This window comes from Alosa pseudoharengus, unplaced genomic scaffold (genome assembly GCF_046254945.1).
Source record: "Alosa pseudoharengus isolate Yale_2024_CS ecotype anadromous, Long Island Sound unplaced genomic scaffold, YU_APseudo_1.1 YU_APseudo_1.1_scf_6, whole genome shotgun sequence".
Classification (NCBI taxonomy): Eukaryota; Metazoa; Chordata; class Actinopteri; order Clupeiformes; family Clupeidae; genus Alosa; species Alosa pseudoharengus.
In genome coordinates, this window is record NW_027468848.1 from 8,271,968 (window position 1) to 8,293,685 (window position 21,718).

A 21,718-nucleotide genomic window follows, 5' to 3' on the forward strand; every position below is an offset into this window, starting at 1 on the left:
TTCCAAAAAGCCTCTGTCAGAAGTCTGTCACTTTTACACCTTGTGTACATGTTGTTGAAACGTTATGGATATTAGAAAGTTTTTCAAAAGACCACCCAGCTCCGTTCAAGCAACAGCGTCGCCCAGTGAACTGACGGATGGTGTTGTTTCAGGTTGGTGATTTCACGTTAAGAGCTTTCAGTCAGTTAGGCAGGCTAACGTTAGGCTACTTGGCTAGCTCCCTAGCACTAAATGCTGAACTTTAACGTTAAATGTCCTCGTTCGTCGGCGTAAAAGGCAAATTCGGTACTCTCATAGGCTAGCTAAGCCTACTGCAGAATAAGAAATTCCAGCTCCCAAAACAAAGTGATCCTCGTCTTGTAATAAATTAGGCTACACTGTTTTGAAATGTCAGAAAAACCCATTAACAGTTATCTGCCCATGTCAACTTTTCAGTGTCATATGTTGCACAAAAGAATGTTAACTGTTAGCCTAACTTAAAACCTTGTTGATATCCTATCCACCACCACAGATCTTATAATCCAAGAGTCCACATAAATATAAAAGTCATGTTATGTTGTTTTGGCTGCCTAACTAATTATTAACTAAAAATGATATATTGAGAGGAAAGGGCCCTTTCCATAAGTGTGTTAGCACCATGCAGTCTGCATTCATAATCTTGCTTGATTTTATACACCTGTGTAAAGGGACCTGAAATTACAAAATTAATATAATTTAGAAACGCCTATGTCAAGATGATAATGCATTCATTCTAAAATACCCTTGTATCATGATGACTGGCCATACTGTAATTATATCATAATATTATGTATATTATAGTATAAGATATTATATATATTTGTCACACAGATGAGATCAGGGAAGAGGAAGAAGGAGAATAGCAATAATAAACAATAATGTCATATCAAACAATAGCCTAATGAAAATAAACAAATACTATAATATACAAACCATAAGAAACGCTTAATTAACTAAGTACATGCTAAACAGATAAGAAAAGATATTGCCTCTTGAAAGACCCAAAACTATAATTTTACACAGGGTAGTGCCAGTCAGATACCTTGAATCTGTTGAATGTTAGTTTCACATTTTTTAAGTCTCAATGTGTCCATTAGTTTACACAAAATTCACTAGAAGTCATTATTTAAGGGGTTATTTAAAAAAATATATTAAATGGGCTAAGCCCCGAATGTTTACAATGTCTGGCTCCGCCCCTGCCTACAGCTCCACAAGCCCGACCTTCTATCTTTATTTCTAGCTTGGTTTAGCGGTGAGAAATGCCCCTTCAAAATTGCTGCAGCAAGCAGGTATTGAACCCCGGTTTCCTGCGTCATTGAGTGACCTCTTACTTACTGAGCTACATTCCCATCTGTATTTTTAAAGAAAATGTTCATCTTGATTCTATATACCGAGACATGATCCTCATTTTTTTTCGGCCTAAGTCACCCTTGTGAGAACAAAGATCGTCTCTTGTTTCACATAATCACATATTATCAACTGCAGAATTTGACGTGACACTTGCAATACATACTTCAACCACTTGGGGGTGATAAAGTAAAGTGTAATCAAACGCTAACAGCTCACATAACTAGCAGTCTCAAACTTATTTAACTGTTTACATTAAAATACAACGAAATTCGCTGTGCTGTGCCTGAATAGGCACTGTCTAGGCACTGTCACAGCAATTATTTTTGAGGACTATCTAAGCTGATATTAACCCTCTTACTGCAACTAATAAGGTTTTCAAAGGTTTATGTTTGTGCAGGCTATTTGTCAGATGCTTTTGTCCAAAACAACCGACAGTAGGCCTATATGAACACTAAATTAGTTAAAATTCAAATAGCAAGGTGCAGATCCAATAAGTGTCTTATACGCCAGTGAGAGATTTGCAGTTCGTTCTTGCTGTTATAAGCCAATGAAGAGTAATTGAGTTGCATGTGTCAACTGTGGATGATTTTAAGACGAGACATGATATTGCATTCCGAATCATTTGCAATGGTCTTAGGCCTACTACACAAGCAAGCAGGTAGTCCAGGTAGGTAAGAATCATGACCTGCACAAGAAGTTGTGTGACATATTGTGTCAGATTTGATCTTCTGAGGTCTGTGGTTGCATGACTTAAGGAAACATACAGGTGTTATTGAATTGCGAATATCACTAAACTTGCATTTTGTCCACAAACCGCCAAGGGCGCGGGAAGGGGGTGCTGAGGGTGCTGCAGCACCCCCTGCTGGCAGGAAATAGATTTTTAAAATGTGTTATATATTTTTTTAAATAATTACTAATTCGCTGTCTGACATTATTTATATTTGTGTATGTGAAATGATGAGTCAAATAGCAAAAAAGGGTTATGGATTGGTTGGAATATTAGCTACTAAAAATTAACAGTTATAGAGATCAACGTGAACGTGAGTCAGTTACTGTAAGAACCGTAGCGTGGTTTCAGCTATGTGATAGCCAGAGAATGTCTAATCCGTAAACGGGCTCAAGTGTGTAGGCCTACGATTGATATAGGCCTACATATTCTATGCGATTTACACGTTCAAAAAGCATGGATAAGCTGAAAGAAACTTTAATTGTGTTGTACAGTTTTTCAAAATTAATAAATTATAGCTAGTGAAATCATTTCACTAGTCGCTAAAGATAGGAATTATTAGGACACATTCTTGCTGTGGAGACGACACACTTTACGCTATTCAGGAATTATTTGCGAGATCATTGCAGCCTGATTATTAGCCTATATTTAAAGCCAAACATCTCTGGTGTGGTTTTGACGATCAGAAAAGTAATTTTCCTTAGCTATACTGAAATAGGCTAATGATGTCAAGTGCGCTTCTGTGGGGTTAGGGTGGGTGCAGTGGAGTCGGAGTGCTGTCGCGGAACATTGGAATTTGTGGCTGCCCAGGACGTAGATAGATAGATAGATAGATAGATAGATATACTTTATTGATCCCTAAAACTTCTCTCTATCACCCGCACACCGCACTAAAATTATGTATTTAGCAGTCAAAATCTGAAACATGTCCAGGAGGGGAGAAATCGTCGGACATCCATTATTTTTGTTATTCAGCACCCCTGGTCAAAAATAGGTTCCCGCGCGCCTGCAAACCGCTAAAACAAAGTGTTAAAATATTCTGAACTGGTACCCATGAAAGGGCAGCCAAATTACAATTGCGTAATACGTCGTGACGTCAAACAGTCACAAGACTAGTAGACTGGCCTCGCTCGCTCAGTCACTGGCTGTTGTAGACAACCGTAGTAAGTCGATCACTATGGAGTTCAACGGTGGTACCAGCTCTGTCCGGTTTGTTGCCACAACGAGTGGAAGTAACTGAGTACTCGTAGACCGGTGTAATTGTAGCTCTCAAAGGTTGTTGGATTCCAGTGAAGAGAGCTTCATCTGTGCGAACCTCACAGGACTCGGATGTTTTGAGCGTCTCTGCAACATTGGCTAGCAGCTGCTACCAGCACGCTATCTGACATCTACAGTGAGGTGCTAGCAACCCTGCGGAGCTCCCTAGCCAGCCTTTCGGCAGGTTAGCGGGCAGCAGGAGGTCCCCGGGTGATGTTGTCCGTAATCTCTTACGGTAGACTGGTTGCCAGGGCTGTCATCGGCGGTCTTTCCCAAACAGATAGCCGCGATTACAGCCTTGTGACGGCAAGCTTTGGATTTGGCAAGGATTTTCGCAAGGGGATTCTGAAGAAAGGGATGTGCTATGGAGACGACGCTTGCTTCATTGCACGACACAGATCTGCCGATGTGTTAGGTAAGTTACGCACAGTGGTCAGCTATCTCAGGTTATGATAACGTTATTCTTTGTGCATTTAAGTTTTCCATTAACTTAACATGAATGCAGTAGCTGGCATGATGTAAGTTAATAACGTTAACGTTACCAGATATGTAATGGTTGTCATAGCTAGCTAACGTTAGCCAATGTTAGATAACTGAAGTCGGGTCATGTTCCTGCTAGCATGCTAGGTTATGGTGCACGTTAACACCAACATCTTGCCCCTTGACTTCAAGACAAGTGTCACTTCTTTGCTATAGGTTTCATCTAAATGAGGTTATTTGTCCGTAATGTTTAGACCGAACGCCGGGGACCTTCACAGACAGCGAAACCTCCCTTTCCCAGAGGCCCAACGTTATTTAACTTTCTTCAGCGACCTAAGCAGCTAATGTTATTTTCTTGTGTCTGTTAAAGACATTTTCTGGCAGCGATCATCTGATTTTGATTTTGGTCATATGGTCTGGGAATATGCGATAGTTGAAATATTTCAGAAGCACTAAGAAACCTCCCCCTTACTTAACCGTCGTGAGCGGTCACAAAGTCAAGGTTGATGCTTGATGTGAACCGCACTAACGTTAACGTTAACCACCTTGTAAGTTAGTGTGACTGACCAGACCAGTTTGTGATCCACTGGAAAGCAGTTCTGTCTGCGTGCGCCTGGTTCGGTTTTCGCCGCATTTGAGGTCCACGCGTGTCACGTTCCTAGGGTAAACACTAGCGAGCACTCCTCTCGTGGCTAAAAACTAAAGAGCGTGGCGGCGGACGAGTTGTATGCAAACCAACGTGAGACTAAGAGAGAAACGTTAACGTTTCAGCTTGTCTGTCTAAAAGGCTTCTCTGTTATAATTAAGGAAATATGAGAATAGTGTTCAGGGACAAATTAATAAGAGGGTTGGATTTCATTCTGTTCTGGGAAAAGTGCACAGAGACGATATTTAATCTCAACCATCTGGCAACAAAACAATCGGGACGTTTTGTCCGACGAGGGCGTTATCTGTTCCTTATCCAACCGGCTCAGCGGCTCTGCACGTGACATACAGAAAACAGTGCCGTTAAACGACCACGTTCACGTTTTATATGCAACTAAATAGGTTTCCCTTTGTCGAGGTACATTATGTACAGTCCTTTACATTCTGGGAACTAGTCTTTGCAAAATTGTATTGCCTTTTATTGGGCAAAACTAGAATTGTGTTTTGTTCACTTGCATGTAAGTTGAGAACTGAGAGAAAGCCAGAGAATGTTCAAATTCATGGCCATTATCTTATGTTCTTAAAAGACACTTTTGTCCATAGCTTTGTAACTGCTAATAATCGCGTGTGTGTGTGTTTATGTACGTTTGAGAGGTGAGGATGTTCGTTCCACACTTGGTAGCCTACTTCATCAAGCAGCCCCCAAATAAGCTCTTCCTGTCGGTGGGGTTTTCACTGTAACAAATGTAACCACAGTAGGCTACCATACATTTAACCATGCTGTTATCATGCCTTCCGAAATCATAGTAAGTGGATGGTTGAGTTATATATCAGGGCACGAGAAGAGTAGGCTCTCGCCAAATAAAATGTTGATCTCAAACAAGGTTAGAGATCACACACACACACACACACACACACACACAGGTCGGTCCTGCTGTAGTTGGCACACATGTCTTCTCTTCTTACCACAAGCCTGTTTAAGAGATTATTCCAAATTTACAGCACCGGCTTTTTTTATGTGTGTGTGTGATCTCTAACCTTGTTTGAGATCGACATTTTATTTGGTGAGAGCCTACTGTTCTTGTACCCTTCTGAAGGCCCCTGTAGCTTGACAATAGCATGCTAAAATGTTTGGTAGCCTACTGTGGTTACATTTGTTACAGTCATGTCCTTCCTTTTTTCATATTATCAGCATCTTGAGTCAGAAAAAAATAAATCAACAAGTGATAAGTCCTGTAAGACACACACGAGAGTCACACCGCACTTGTATCATTGTGCAGTGCTGCCTGTTATCTTGACTGGCCATCAGAGTTACAATCTCATGAAAACAACTCTGCCGACTGGCAAAGGAAACAAGATAACGCACTAATGTGGATGTCTTCTTGGCAATAAAACCAATTCCTGATTCTGCTGCTCCAAGTAAGGTCTAGCCTAACATAAGCCCTCATCTTTTAAAAGAAAAATGTCTGTATTTGGCCATGTGGGGTGCTTGGCTTGCTGAAGTGTTGTGTAAAAGACTAGTTTGTTCTCTCTCTGTGTGTGTGTGTGTGTGTGTGTGTGTGTGTGTGTGTGTGTGTGTGTGTGTGTTTGTGCAGCGGAGTCTCCATGGTCTTCAGTGTGAGTTTTGAGCCAATGGCTGTTTTGGGCTGGACAGGGGAAGCCATCCTTGTATGGTCACAACGCTGTGTGTGTGTGTGTGTGTGTGGATAGTGTATTGTGTTGTGGGAACAGACAAGTGAGATTGCCTTTCAAGGCAAACACACTCTCTTAACGGGACAGAAAGGGCCCTGAGGCTTTCTGCAGTGGGAAAGAAGGGTGCGTCCCTCTCCTCCCTGTATTGGGGAGACGTAGCTGTCCCTTTGCAGTCCTAGGGAGACATAGCTGTCCCTTTGCAGTCCTAGGGAGACATAGCTGTCCCTTTGCAGTCCTAGGGAGACATAGCTGTCCCTTTGCAGTCCTAGGGAGACATAGCTGTCTCCTTTGCAGCCCTAGGGAGACATAGCTGTCTCCTTTGCAGCCCTAGGGAGACATAGCTGTCCCTTTGCAGTCCTAGGGAGACATAGCTGTCCCTTTTAAGTAAGTATAAGTATATATACTATTTTGATCCCGTGAGGGAAATTTGGTCTCTGCATTTATCCCAATCCGTGAATTAGTAAAACACACTTAGCACACAGTGAACACAGAGTAAGGTGAAGTACACACTAATCCCGGCGCAGTGAGCTGCCTGCAACAACAGCGGCGCTCGGGGAGCAGTGTGGGGCTAGGTGCTTTGCTCAAGGGCACTTCAGCCGTGCCTACTGGTCGGGGTTCGAACCGGCAACCCTCCGGTTACAAGTCTGAAGCGCTAACCAGTAGGCCATGGCTGCCCTTTTGCAGTCCTAGGGAGACGTAGCTGTCCCTTTGCAGTCCTAGGGAGACGTAGCTGTCCCTTTGCTGTCCTAGGGAGACATAGCTGTCCCTTTGTTGTCCTAGGGAGACATAGCTGTCCCTTTGCTGTCCTAGGGAGACATAGCTGTCCCTTTGCTGTCCTAGGGAGACCTAGCTGTCCCTTTGCAGCCCTAGGGAGACATAGCTGTCCCTTTGCAGTGGTCAGACAACACAGTCTTGCCACAAGTGCTGTGGGGATATTACTCTGCTGCTGTAGAAGTGAACGGTATCTGGCTCATGTTTGTATACAGTGGGAAAGAGATCATACTGTACACACACACACACACACACACACACACACACACACCCTGAAAGAGATGGCGTTTTCTCTCTGCAGTAATAGTAAGTGAGTGATGTTGGACCAGGGCTGGACGTTTTCTTCTTTTGTTCATACCACTGGTGCTACAAAGGTTGATCGTTTTGTTGCACAATCCACAAAATCGGTATGCACTGCAAACACCTCATCTGTAGGCTGCACTCTAGAAACCATTTTGAATGTTGTGTCACCGGTGCTGAGCTGGTACATCATCCATAACACAGACTGACTTGTATCTGTATTATTAGACGTGTATGTAGCCTGGGCTGGCCTTAATCAGTCAGCGGGAGCTCTGTGTTGACCTCTTGACCTCTCTCTTCAGACGAGAGCAGTGGCTTTGTCTGCTGCACGGCTGGATGTGGTCCTGGTGTACCAGTGTAGTGGTGTTGTATAGGTTTTCCTGGTGTACCAGTGTAGAGGTGGTGTATTGGTGGTGGTGCTGGTGTACCAGTGTAGAGGTGGTGTATAGGTGGTGCTGGTGTAGCAGTGTAGAGGTGGTGTATAGGTGATGCTGGTGTAGCAGTGTAGAGGTGGTGTATTGGTATTGCTGGTGTACCAGTGTAGAGGTGGTGTATTGGTGGTGGTGCTGGTGTACCAGTGTAGAGGTGGTGTATAGGTGGTGCTGGTGTAGCAGTGTAGAGGTATAGGTGATGCTGGTGTACCAGTGTAGAGGTGGTGTATAGGTGGTGCTGGCTTAGCAGTGTAGAGGTGATGTATAGGTGATGCTGGTGTAGCAGTGTAGAGGTGGTGTATTGGTATTGCTGGTGTACCAGTGTAGAGGTGGTGTATTGGTATTGCTGGTGTACCAGTGTAGAGGTGGTGTATTGGTGCTGTATTGGTGGTGCTGGTGTACCAGTGTAGAGGTGGTGTATTGGTATTGCTGGTGTACCAGTGTAGAGGTGTTATATCGTGAGAGATCTGAGATGTCTGCTCCCTCAGTGGTCGGAGACACACACACACACACACACACACACACACACACTCTGCTCTGTCAGTGGTCGGAGACAGACTAAAAGTCTGTTACCCCTTTTTCTCAAAGGAGTGAGATGTGTGTGATGTCCCTTTCTAAGTAGAGTGAGACGTTTCTGTAGTTCCCCTCTCAGGAGAGTGAGATGTGTGTGTTGTGGAAAAGAAACTGTCCCTGACAGGTATTTTGGACTTGGATGTGTGTGTGACCCCATCTTTCTAAAAGGGAAGAGAGACTCTATTTTCAACTGGGCAGACATGATCCTGTTTTATGAAATTTGACGTCATTAAATCTATTGAAATTAAAACTGGCTGCTCCCTCCTCACAGGACACACACACACACACACACGTACACACTGACCTGTTTGTGACCTTGTTATGACTGGGTCGCTGAGAAACAGGAAGAGGCTGCGTCTGTCTCTCTGGGCCTCAGCGTCTCTGGTTAGCCACTGGAGTTGTTAGCGCATGAGCGCTCGCACAGAAGCACCCGCAGCACACACACTCCTGCTAGACTGTCGTTGGTCGTCGCCCCCTGTCTGATTTCCTGTGTGTGTGTGTGTGTGTGTGTGTGTGTGTGTGTGTGTGTGTGTGTGTGTGTGTGTGTGTGTGTGTGTGTGTGTGTGTGTGTGTGTGTGTGTGTGTGTGTGTGTGTGTGTGTGTGTGTGTGTGGCTATGTGTTTTTACACTCACAGCACCAATTGTTCCTCTCAAGAGAACACACCACAGCTGCAAGACGGCACACCAACCACAGAGAGTGATGTCAGCATCTTGAGCGAGCACACACACACACACACACACACACACACACACACACACAGTGCTTGTCTGCCACCGCAGATGCACAGGACACTGAGTTCAGAATGAGGGACCCAGTGGGAGTATCTGGCAAATAGTGTTTGTAAACCTCCCCCAGTCTTTCAGTAGTATTGCAACACACACACACACACACACACTTATCTACATTCTTTGAATCAAAGAGCTGTTAGACAAATTATGCACAGAATAGTTCAGCAGGTGTATTGGAGCGGTAGACATGGACAGATTGGCCTTTGCAAATCACCGCTGGGCCCCAGCCGTCCCCATTCTTCCTTAGTGCCAAAGACCCTTTAGAACCGTCTCTGCTAGCGCCAAAGACCCTTTAGAACCGTCTCTGCTAGCACCAAAGACCCTTTAGAACCGTCTCTGCTAGCGCTCTCCTGTGAACACAAGAGGTTCTGTTACTGGGACTAGAGCAGGGGTCTCAAACACCCGGCCCGTGGGCCAAATCCGGCCCGCGTCCGGCCCAATTCCGGCCCGCGACGTATGTCAAAATAATAACATAATCCGGCCCTTCAGACTTTTTAATTGCGGCAAACAACGATACTGATTAAAATAGACGATAGTTCCAAGTACGGTGACAAATCTCATTTGTACTCTGCTCCACTATGTGCTAGACATCCAGAGCTTCATTCAAACCCAAAATCGCTGCGCAAAGTTTTCAGGAAATACACAAAGACGTGCATTTGTAATGACGCGGAAGCGATTTAAGCAGAAATAGGCCTACACCAAATGTTGAAAAACGTTTACGTGTGATGAAGTCTTAGGTAGGCTATGTTTTTCACCTATTCTAAATCTGAAGGAGAAGATCCTTTTGGAGATGGTCGATCGTCTATTGAATGGAGGTGCGTCTGCGTGTACGACGGTGTCCACTAAGCATACCATGCTTATTTCGACCCTCTGCCCAACATAGCTTGGAGGTTGCAGTGGTAATCGTGATGATAGTGTCCGTAATGGACGTGGTCCAGACAGCAGGGCTAGTAGAAATAGGGCTCTAAACTACAAAGTCACCCGCAATATGATGCAAACTTCTGGGTACTCAGATTACCCGCGATAGGAACTGATTTGACCAGAATACTTTATTGTAGGCCTTGTGGTTTAGAAACCATATACATCTTAGGGGTTGGTATACATCTTAGGAGTTTTCCTGTTAATTTGTTATGTGGGTAATATGAAAAAAGGAAAGTAAACCTGCTCAAATATGTTCATCCAGTATTTACTGAAAGGTGCATAATTTGAGGTGCTTGCCATCCAGTGGCAAATTAGATGGGTAAATGTACCCCCTTCATAAACTTTTGTTTTACTCAAAGATTTGTACATTTACAGTAGGACTTTATCTCTCACCACTTTCAAGCCATGGCCTGAAAATTTTGATATAAAAATCCAATGGTGTTGCTTTCTTAACCCTGACGCCTATAGTTTGCCAGGTTTAAAAAAGTTATGAGAGGAAAATATTTTTATTTGGTGTGAAACACACACATACCTGTTTTTATGCTTTTCATTTGTTTTATAATTTGTATTAATATTTATTTTATCATTATTTTATTTAGAAGCTAAGGTTGCTAGCACAGGTGTCTAAAACTAGATAAAAACACTTGCACTTTCTGTTTGCAGTTTTGTGTGGTATTTGAAAAAAAGAACATTGCATTTTCAAAAATAGCCGGCCCTCCAATGAGATGACGTTGGCCGAATTGGCCCCCAGCTCATTTGAGTTTGAGACCCCTGGACTAGAGTATGTAAACCACTGACCGGAAACCAGGAGAAATGCTCACACACACCTTGCTGTGCGTGTGCATGTGTGTTACCTGCTATGAGGTTGCATGATTACTAGATCCAGCCTAATCTACTGTGTGACAAATGACAGAAAGCCTGGAGTGTGTGTGTGTGTGTGTGTGTGTGTGTGTGTGTGTGTGTGTGTGTGTGTGTGTGTGTGTAGGCTGTAGGGCTGCACGATATTAGGAAAACATGCAATATGCGATAACATTATTGAGTATTGCGATAACGATATAACTTGCGATATTTAAATATTTAAAGGAGCCGTATGTAAGACAAATATTTCAATTAATCATAAAATGGCCCTGATATTTCACTAGACATGAAGAAATCATGTTCATTTCAAATACTTATATCACTGACAACAGTAGTCCGGCCAGGATATTGTCATTTAAAAAGTGAAGTTGCAGCCCTCAACTGATGTTGATGTTGTGTTTTGTCATGTCATGTTGTGTTTTGGCCTGTTGCGCCACCCTCCACCTATCTACTAATCACGAAGTCAGTAGTGTTTCGCCATCCGGGTTGGCAACCTCGAGTCAGGGGGGAGGGGGAGGGGATACACCGCTCTTCAGTATTTTGAAAGTGATTGCAGTACAAGTTTTGGCCCCAATCTTACATATGGTTCCTTTAATGTTTTTCTCTATTCTACTTGCTGCTAACATAGACTGTAGGGTTGGGGGAGGGGGGGGGGGGGTAAATGTATAATTACAGAAATAAATGTATAATTTTCTACATAAACAATATAAATATACTGCTCAAAAAAATTAAAGGGACACTTCAATCATACACTGGATTGGTGCTCTGACACTGTTTTAAAAACTTTTAAGGCGAGTGTTTTATTTTGCAAGAACTGTCAGACATTCTGTAAATGTAGTTTGAGAATGGAGAGAAGGGTGGAAGGTTTCAAAAAATGGGTTTTAACAATTGTGAAAAACTGTAAGTGTTCCTTTAATTTTTTTGAGCAGTATATTATGTAGCCTAGGCTTTATATGGCATGATGAAAGTGGACAGCTAAGATACCTACTGACAGGCTATCGAAGTTGTGTGGAAGATGTGCTCCAAGAAAATCCTCGTAAAAGGTGGATAGCAAATCTGAATACTTGTGCACCAACCAGCGGAATATTCCACATTGCCAGCCTTGGCTGGGCCTAGCAAAAAAGCTAGGCCTACTTAAGCTATATCGCGGCGGTCACTCATCTAAAATCTTAAGTAGCCCAGTCTAACCTCATACGCTGCGCATCCCACGTTATTAGGCTACCGTCATGCCGACTACGAGGGCAGCGGAAAGTGAAAGTAAGTGGCTGCGATCGCACAGTCCAGGCTAACGAAGTAGGCTAAACAACTTTTACAAATAATGAATCCTGATTACCTCTCTGCTGCTGTCTGGGGCTTTTGCTAAATGCAAATCATGAAATACAAGCCTTACAGTGAAAATAGATAGGCTATCTTCTGATCCTCTAACAACAACGAAAGAAATTGTTTATTTTAACACGGTGGAGAAGGACGCATTTGGCGCTGTGTTTGTAATACGTCGTCCTTTATAAAACCAAAATATTTCCATATAACAGACGTGCTTTTCCTTTAGTCACCAATTCCTCTTCACCTAAGTGTAGCCTACCTCGCTTGACTCACTATCTTCAGCCATCATGACATTAGCTCTTGCCTCAACACCTAAAACACCACACACCTAAACTGGTAGGGGACGGGCTTCTAGGGCTGCATGACAGCATCGGTTTGGTAAAATATGTTGACATTCAGAATGTGAATACATCATAGACTGTAGGCAATGGAATGCGCACGGCACAGAAAATGTATCAAAATGTATCGAAAATTAAGTAATCTTTGCGGTATGTCCATCGCAAGCGTTGATATCGCGATAACGATAGATTTTAGATATATCGTGCAGCCCTAGTAGGCTGTTTTCAGTACATGTGCCTACCATAACTTGTGTGATGTGTTACTTGTACTGATATGATAACTCACCTGTGTGTGTGTGTTGATCCCTGCAGGTGTGGCAGATGGCGTTGGCGGTTGGCGTGACTACGGTGTGGACCCCTCCCAGTTCTCGGGCACGCTGATGAGGACGTGCGAGCGTCTGGTGAAGGAGGGGCGCTTCGTGCCCAGCAACCCCGTGGGCATACTGACCACCAGCTACTACGAGCTCCTGCAGAACAAAGCCCCTCTCCTCGGTCAGTGTGTGTGTGTGTGTACGTGCGCGTGCGTGTGTGTGTGTGCAGGACTATATGTCAGTATATACATCTATGTGTAAGAGAGGGTGTGTGTCAGGAAACAGCAGCAAAGACTGTGTGTGTGTGTGTATGTGTGTCCGTACGGTGCTGCGCTGCTGAACTTTGCTTTTTAAGCTCTCGAGGAACACAGCAATGCTGATAGATAAGCGCTCTGAACTGCTTAGTGGACAGTCTGCACCCATGACTGTATATAGACACACACACACACACACACACACACACACACACACACACACACACACACACACACACACACGAACGACTGTATATAGTCATGGCTCTGCACTCTGCACACAACCACACTCGGGTGTGTGTGCGCCCAAAACAGTTCAGCAGGACGGCTCAGCCTTGGAGGTAAACACAGAGCTAAAGCACTAAATGAGTCTCCTCTCTCAGAGTAGAGGAGGTGAAGAGAGGAAGGCTGCATGGGGCTGAGGAGGTGAAGAGAGGAAGGCTGCATGGGGCTGCAGTATACAGGCTTCACACTGGATAAGAACGTAGAGGGAACGAGAAGGGGATAAACAGACTGAGGGTGAAAGACAGGCTACACACACACACACACACACACACACACACACACACACACACACACACACACATTCTCCAGCAACCGCATTATGAGTCACCAGTAACTCCCCACAGACTGGCGTGAGTTTAGGACTCGGGGCGATACTCCGCCAAGCAGCCGCACGCACCCTCCCTGCCCTGACCCCTCCCCTCCCTCCAGTCCTGTTTCCTCTCTTTCTCTCTCTTGCTCCCTCCCTCTATCCCTCTTTCCCTCCCTCGCTCTCCCTCTGTCCCTCTTCTCTCTCACTGCCTCTTTCCCTCCCTCTCTCTCACTCAACATTCTCTCTCTCTCTCCCTCCCTCCCTCCATGTCTGTGTTGTGCCGGCCGGTTGGCGTGGCAGCAGTCAGCGCGTGCAGGAACATGTGGACTCACACAAACACTCGCCTGGAAAATAATTCTCCCTGCGCCACTGCCAGGGCCTGTACATTTCCATGTGGAGCTGCTCCTTTGTGTGTGTGTGTGTGTGTCTGTGTGTGTGTGTGTCTGTGTGTCTGTGTGTCTGTGTGTGTGTGGAGTGTGTTTTGTTGTTAGCCAGCGTTATTGTGTGTGTGTTAGTTAGACCTTATGGGATGTGACTGGTTGGGTTTAAAGGGGTTTACCCAGAAATGATTCATGTGTTTGGTGTGTGTGTGTGTGTGCGCACGCGAGCGCGAATGTGCGCGAGTGAGTGTTTGTGTATGTGTGTGGTTGTGTTGTGTTGTGTTACTGGCCCTTATGGGAATTGGCTGATTGGAAGAGGTTGAAGGGATTTGTTCAGGGCTGGAATCCCAGGCTGTAATTGTGTTTTGAGGGGAGGAGAGGAGAAGAGGAGAGGGAGAGAGAGAGAGAGATATGACTCACCCGGCCAGCAGCCAGAGGAATCTAAGAGGAAGAGGAAGAAAGAGAAGGAACAGAGAGGGGAGAGAGAGAAAAAAACACCTCATTGTGTTTCTGCACTGAATCAGCGAGCATGATGGGAAGAGCAGGAAGGAGGCCTGGCGCAGAACACAGCTGTCCGTCAGAGACGCTGGAGAAGGAGGAACACTTCATTTCAGCTGTCATAGAACCTGCTGGAACCGGTTCGTCCGGCAGGTTCTATGCAAATGTTTGTACGGTGGAAGTCCCTTATGCCACAGATGTGCACAATGCATTCAACACCAAGCACAGGTGACCTCACTGGGGTGTGTGATGTAACCAAACAGTGGCGGTGGTAGCGTCGTGGCTAAGGAGCTGGGCTAGCATGCAGTAGCGTCGTGGCTAAGGAGCTGGGCTAGCATGCAGTAGCGTAGTGGTTAAGGAGCTGGGCTAGCATGCAGTAGCATAGTGGCTAAGGAGCTGGGCTAGCATGCAGTACAACGATACAAGGATACAAGGAAGTTTATTGTCACATGCATATAGTTACTGGAAGTAAGAAATGCAGTGAAATTAAGTATGGTGTCAGCCTATTTGTGCATTTATGGGGGGGTAAAAAGTGCAGTAGAAGAGGGGTTTAGTAGATTAAGTGGCAAGGGCTGCATAAGAAAGGTGGGGGAGGATTGCGATTGGGGGGGGGGGGGGCACCAACAAGGAGCACCCAAGAGCAACAGGGGCAAGGAAAAACTCCCTTACCAAGGAAGAAACCTTGGGCATATCCACGGCTCAAGGGGCTAACCCAACTGCCAAGGGTCTTGGTGTGTGTGTTGGGGGGATGACAAGGGAGATGGGATAGTGTGCTGTGTATGTGGGGAGAGGGCAGTGTGCAATATGTGTGTTGGAGAAGCTTCCTCATGAGACAATGTGCTGTGTATTGGGGGGCGGGGGCAGTGTGCTGTAAGTATGTTGGGGATGTGTGTTGGAGAAGCTTCCTGATGAAATAATGTGCTGTGTATGTAGGGGAGAGGGGGGGGGGGGCAGTGTACTGCAAGTATGATGTATGTGAGTGATGACAGTGAAGATGTGTGTGTGGGCGGGAGGGGAGTGGAGCAGTGACTGTGTGTGTGTGTGTAGTGTGTGTGTGTGGGTAGGTGGGGGCAGTATGCTGTAAGTATGTAGAGGATGTGTGTTGGAGAAGATCCTGAAGACAATGTGCTGTGTATGTGGGGGGGGGGGGGGGGGGGGGCAGTGTGCTGTAAGTATGTTGGGGATGTGTGTTGGAGAAGCTTCCTGATGAAATAATGTGCTGTGTATGTAGGGGAGAGGGGGGGGCAGTGTACTGCAAGTATGATGTATGTGAGTGATGACAGTGAAGATGTGTGTGTGGGCGGGAGGGGAGTGAAGCAGTGACTGTGTGTGTGTGTATAGTGTGTGTGTGGGTAGGTGGGGGCAGTATGCTGTAAGTAGAGGATGTGTGTTGGAGAAGATCCTGAAGACAGTGTGCTGTGTATGTAGGGAGGGGGGGGGGCAATGTGCAGCAAGTATGTAGAGGAGGCTTACTGTAGCAAGCAGTGTGCTGTATGTATGTGAGGTGATGACAGTGATGATGTAAGAGTGTGTGTTTTTTTTGTGTGTGTGTGTTGGGGATGGGGGGGGGGGGGGACAGAAAGGCTAGGCAATCAAGGACATGGGTAGATAGATGGAGGAGAAATCAAAAATAATAAATAAAAAGTTCTATAGAGATGTGCAAAAGTTGGAGAAAGTCAGATATGTGTGTGTGTGTGTGTGTGTGTGTGTGTTTTGACGTGTGATGAATAAGAAAATAAATAAAAGGTCTGCAGCATAGGGAGAGGGATGTAAAAGTGCTAAAAGTCATGTAGGTGTGTGTGTGTGTGTGGGGGGGGGGGGTCATGAGTGCTGAGGAGTGGATGAGTGCAAAGTCAGTATAGTGTGAGTTCAGAGTTGGGAAATGTTTGAGAGTGCTGAGGAGTGAATGTGTGCAAAGTCAGTATAGTGTGAGTTCAGAGTTCGGATGGCCTGGGGATAAAAACTTCTCCTGAGTCTCTCAGTTCTGGCTTTGTGACTACATAGGCGTCTTCTTGATTTCAGTGGTAGGAATAATCCATTGTTAGGATGAGAAGAGTCCTTCAGAATCTTTTGGGCTCTTAGGAGTACTCTTCTGGAATAGATTTCTTGTAGAGCAGGGAGTTGAGTTCTTATAGTACGTTCAGCTGAGCGCACTACTCTCTGCAGAGTACTACAATCTCTAACTGTGGAGTTCCCATACCAGGTGATGATGCTACCAGTTAGAACACTCTCAACCGCTGAAGTGTAGAAGGCCTTCATGATGGATGTAGAAACTTTGAATTTCCTTAGCTGACGAAGGAAGTAGAGTCGTTGTCTGGACTTCTTCAGAACATGTTGAGTGTTAACAGTCCATGTTAAGTCTTCAGTAATGTGGACACCAAGGTATTTAAAACTTGTGACTCTCTCTACAGGTTGCCCGCTGATCATTAGTGGGGTGTAACTGTAGTTCTGCTGCTTCCTTCTGTAATCCACTACCATTTCCTTGGTTTTATTGATATTCAGTGTCAAGCTGTTAGATTGACACCACTGTGCCACCTCATCAACCTGATCCAAGTAGAGCTGTTCATTGTTGTTACTAATCAGGCCCAAGATCACTGTGTCATCTGCAAACTTGATGATGGAGGTATGACTACTGTTGGCTTTGCAGTCATGCGTGTAGATGTTGTACAGCAGTGGACTCAAAACACAGCCTTGGGGAGCACCAGTGCTGATGGTTAATGAATCAGATGTCAGACCCCCCACTCTAACCACTTGTGAACGGTTGGTGAGGAAGTCAAATATCCAGTGACACAGGGTGGTGTTCAGTCCTAAGGCCTTCATCTTTGTGACCAAGGTGAGAGGTACTATCGTGTTGAATGCTGAACTAAAGTCAATGAACAGCATCCTCACATAATTCCCATTCCCCTCCTCCAGGTGAGTTAAGGTGGTGTGCATGAGGTTTGAGATGGCATCCTCTGTAGACCTGTTGGCTCTGTAAGCAAATTGGAGGGGGTCGAAGGAGGCAGGGAGGGATGAGCAGATAATGTTTTTCACAAGCTTCTCAAAACACTTCATCACTGTAGACGTCAGGGCTACTGGGCGGTAGTCATTCAGACATGATGGACTTTTGTTTTTCGGTACTGGAACAATAACAGACTGCTTGAGGCAAGTAGGAACTGTCTCTTGAGTCAATGATGTGTTAAAGATATAAGTGAACACAGGAGCTAACTGAGCAGCGCAGGATTTCAAAATCCTGTTAGAAATTCCATCCGGTCCAGCAGCTTTTCTACAATTAACCCTCCTAAAGGCATTGCTCACATCGACCTCAGAGACACAGAAAGGTGCATCCTCATTTGCTTCACATGCTGCAGCTAGTGCAAGATAGTCTGTGTTTTTCATGTCAAAGCGAGCATAAAAAGCATTAAGTTCATCAGGGAGGTCTTTACTCACATTCATCATAGGAGGGGACTTTCTTTCAAAGCCAGTGATGGTTCGGAGTCCTTTCCACACTCGTGCTGGATCACCCTCCAAGAAATCAGCTTCAACTTTGTCTCTATAGCGCCGCTTAGCATCTTTAATAGCTCTACGTAAACTATAAGATGCTGCTTTGTAATCCGTCATATCCCCTGAAATAAGCCCAGCATTATAAGTCATGGTGCGTGTCTTTAATGCCGTTCTCACTTCTCTATCCACCCATGGCTTCTGGTTAGGGAAGCTTCGGATCTTTACAGTTGGGATGATGGAATCAGTTAGCATATTGATGTAACTCAATGATACTTCCGTAAACTCATTGATGTCAGCAGAGTTCGTCTTGAACATCTCCCAGTCAACGTTGCTAAGGGCGTCCTGTAGCCTGGCTTCCGATTGGTCAGTCCAGCGCTTGACCTCCTTCGTCACTGGGGGGTCCGTCTGACTTCTCTGCTTGTACATAGGCAGAAGGAAAACAGCGAGTGAAAACAGTAGCTCAGTAGCGTAGTGGCTAATGAGCTGGGCTAGCATGCAGTAGCGTAGTGGTTAAGGAGCTGGGCTAGCATGCAGTAGCGTAGTGGCTAAGGAGCTGGGCTAGCATGCAGTAGCGTAGTGGCTAAGGAGCTGGGCTAGCATGCAGTAGCGTAGTGGCTAAGGAGCTGGGCTAGCATGCAGTAGCGTAGTGGCTAAGGAGCTGGGCTAGCATGCAGTAGCGTAGTGGCTAAGGAGCTGGGCTAGCATGCAGCAGCGTAGAGGGAGTTTGTTGTGATGGAACATGTTTGTATTGAGTTGAGGGAGTTTGTTGTGATGGAACATGTTTGTATTGAGTTGAGGGAGTTTGTTGTGATGCTGTTTGGGATGTTATGAAGTGTGTTGTGTTCCAACTTGCTCCTTCTGATTCCTTTATCTCCTGCTCCTTCTGATTCCTTTATCTCCTACACACACACACACACACACACTTTCTCTGTTTCTCTCCCGGTCTTTCACTCACTCTATTGGTCCAGTTCTCTCTCTGTCTCCTTCTATTTGTATGTCTGCTTTCATGTCCATACCTCTCTGTCTGTCTGTCTGTCTGTTTGTCTCTGAGCACCTGTCTCACTCGTTTCTGTCTGTCTGTCTCTGAGCACCTGTCTCACTCATTTCTGTCTGTCTGTCTCTGAGCACCTGTCTCACTCGTTTCTGTCTGTTTGTCTCTGAGCACCTGTCTCACTCATTTCTGTCTGTCTGTCTCTGAGCACCTGTCTCACTCATTTCTGTCTGTCTGTCTCTGAGCACCTGTCTCACTCATTTCTGTCTGTCTGTCTCTGAGCACCTGTCTCCCTCGTTTCTGTCTGTCTGTCTCTGAGCACCTGTCTCACTCGTCCTCCTGTGGCCAGGTGTTCCTGACACCTCTCCCTCTCTTTGTGTCCTTCTGACACCTCTCCCTCTCTTTAAGCGCTTTCAGACATACGTGTAAGACCGGAGGTTCTGCCGATGTTAAACGGTGGGGCCGTATATCTGAACGACATAACCGGTCATATGGAAGTCCGAATTCACCCGGTGTTTATACTACTCCCGACCTAGTATTTCCTCCGGACATTATGTAAATGTGCTGTGTCTGAACGAGGCGTAGAACATGCGGTCAAAATTCACACGTTTCTTTCGTGCGTCCATGTGGTTAAATCTGACTTAAATGCCAGTGTTATGATGGAGTGGCATAGTGCTGTCCAGAAAATCTCCGACCTGGAAAGATGCAGACATCACGGAGCTACTGTCCATGAGGGCATACAACATTTTGATAGAACACATGAAGGGAATGGCACGTTGTAGCCTACAACTGCATGGCAAGGCCAAACGAATTCAAAAGACTGAATCATCATAAGCAGAAGGCGCTGAAAAGGCAGCCTACAGCGACGTCGTTGACGACAATAACAGGAGTATTTAATAAATTGTTAGCCAACACGGTTTTCTGTTAATTGATAGCCTTAGGCAGAATTAGGCTACAGAAAAGAATACATGATTTTTTTCTCTCCCGGCAGTAAAGACAGTAGATTCGTGTTTAAAATGTAAATGAAAACTAAAGATAGGCTATAGGCTAACTATGCATATGACCATCCAGAGGAGGCTGGTGATCTGTCAAAAATGATCGTAAGATACAGATGGTTTTATTGTTGCTGTCATTATTACCACAAACACGAATTGACAACGAAACCATGGCGATCGTGGGTTATATCTTGCCTGCTTATTAGGCCATGCACAGCCCTGTCAGAACTCCGTGTAGCATGAGTAGCCTACTGGCAGTTTTCATAGACCATCACCAACTAGTTCGCACTTTGGATATATCGTTGGATTGTGAAAAGCCCAATTTCGAATAACTACAGTACAACAGATGAGGTAGGATGCATCTTTTGCAATTAGAATTTCGTGTTGGTGAGACCTGTTGCCTATCAGTAGACATGTCATCTCGAGTTCCACGACAGCTTAGCTAGTGCCACCGAAATATGACACTGAAATCCTTTCACTATTGGAGTCGCTCAGATAGAAACAGCTGTAACGTGGTTAGGACACTTTTGCTGTGGAGTGGAGACGCCATAAGTTAGGTGTGGTTTTGACAATCAGAAAAGCAATATACTGAAATAGTTTAATGATGTAAAGTCAAGTGCTGGTCTGGTGTGTGTGCGCGCAGTTTTTATTGATGAGTCAGAGTGGCAGGGGCATTATATAACTTCTCGCTCTTAGGCCTACTCATACACCGCGCTGAAATGGCGTAGCTGTCTAAATTCAAATCATATCATGCTAGGGCAGAAATCGTTGGACATACATTATTTTGTTATTCAGCACCCATGGTCAAAAATATGTTCCCGCGCGCTTGCATGGGGATAGTATGCTTTTGGAAAAAAATAAACCATGAAAAAACGTCACTGTTATGTTAGTATTTTGTTTGTTGCTTAAAAACGTTGTATGATGGCCTTGAAGTCTTTAGTTAGCCTACTGAATTGGCTGGTAGCCTACCATAAAGTGTGTGCATGCTCTCTCTCCAACGCAAACCAGATTCTGGTACATAATGTTGAAAACAGATAAATGTGTTTATTCGAAGCACACATACAAATACTGTATGTGCGCCCTTACGTGACTATCCTACTTCAAGTATTAGCCTACGCACAATGGATTTCTCTTCTTTAGCCTATAATGCATAGGCTACACTTTGTAAACAAAAAGCAGCTGTGACAGGCAGCGGCCGCATATATTCTGCGTCATATCTGCATCTTGGGAACTCTACAAGCCCCCACCCCTCACTCGACAACCACACGGAGATTCTGTAATGTGCGTGTATGTCTTTCACACATACGTCCGTATAAGGTCAGTATTAGGTCCGCAGGTTAGCATCATATCTGAATCATCCGAAGGGTAGGACCTCCGTTTAACTAACCTCCGCATGTACTCCGGAGGTTATATCTGAAAGCGCTTTTTGTGTCCTTCTGACACCTCTCCCTCTCTATGTCCCCTTCTGAAACACTTCTAATGGAACTGGACTGTTACCGGACTGGCCAAGGAGCAGCCTGCTGCCGTCAGAGGCTCTTTATCAGGGTCCGGTGGCGTTATGTAGTTCAGCCATCATGTAGTTACGTTACTTACTAGACCCTAGTATGACCCTACTCTCACCAGCAAACTAGTTGCCAAGGTGGAAAAAACATTCTCATTAAAAACTCCCTCCGTTAGCAGTATACCTGTCAAAAATAAAGGCAAAAAGCTCCAAAAAATCCCTCCTCAGGTAGACATA

General features: G+C 45.1%; 1 protein-coding gene across 1 annotated transcript in view; it reads left to right on the forward strand.

Annotated features, from left to right (window-relative positions):
• The first annotated feature begins 3,241 nt into the window (after positions 1 to 3,241).
• LOC143105602 (protein phosphatase PTC7 homolog) overlaps positions 3,242 to 21,718 on the forward strand; it is a 31,386-nt gene continuing 12,909 nt past the window's right edge. The window contains exons 1-2 of the mRNA XM_076269628.1: positions 3,242 to 3,767; positions 12,786 to 12,965. Coding sequence (XP_076125743.1) covers positions 3,566 to 3,767; positions 12,786 to 12,965 — 382 coding nt within the window. The 5' untranslated portion in view covers positions 3,242 to 3,565. The remainder of the gene's footprint in view (positions 3,768 to 12,785; positions 12,966 to 21,718) is intronic.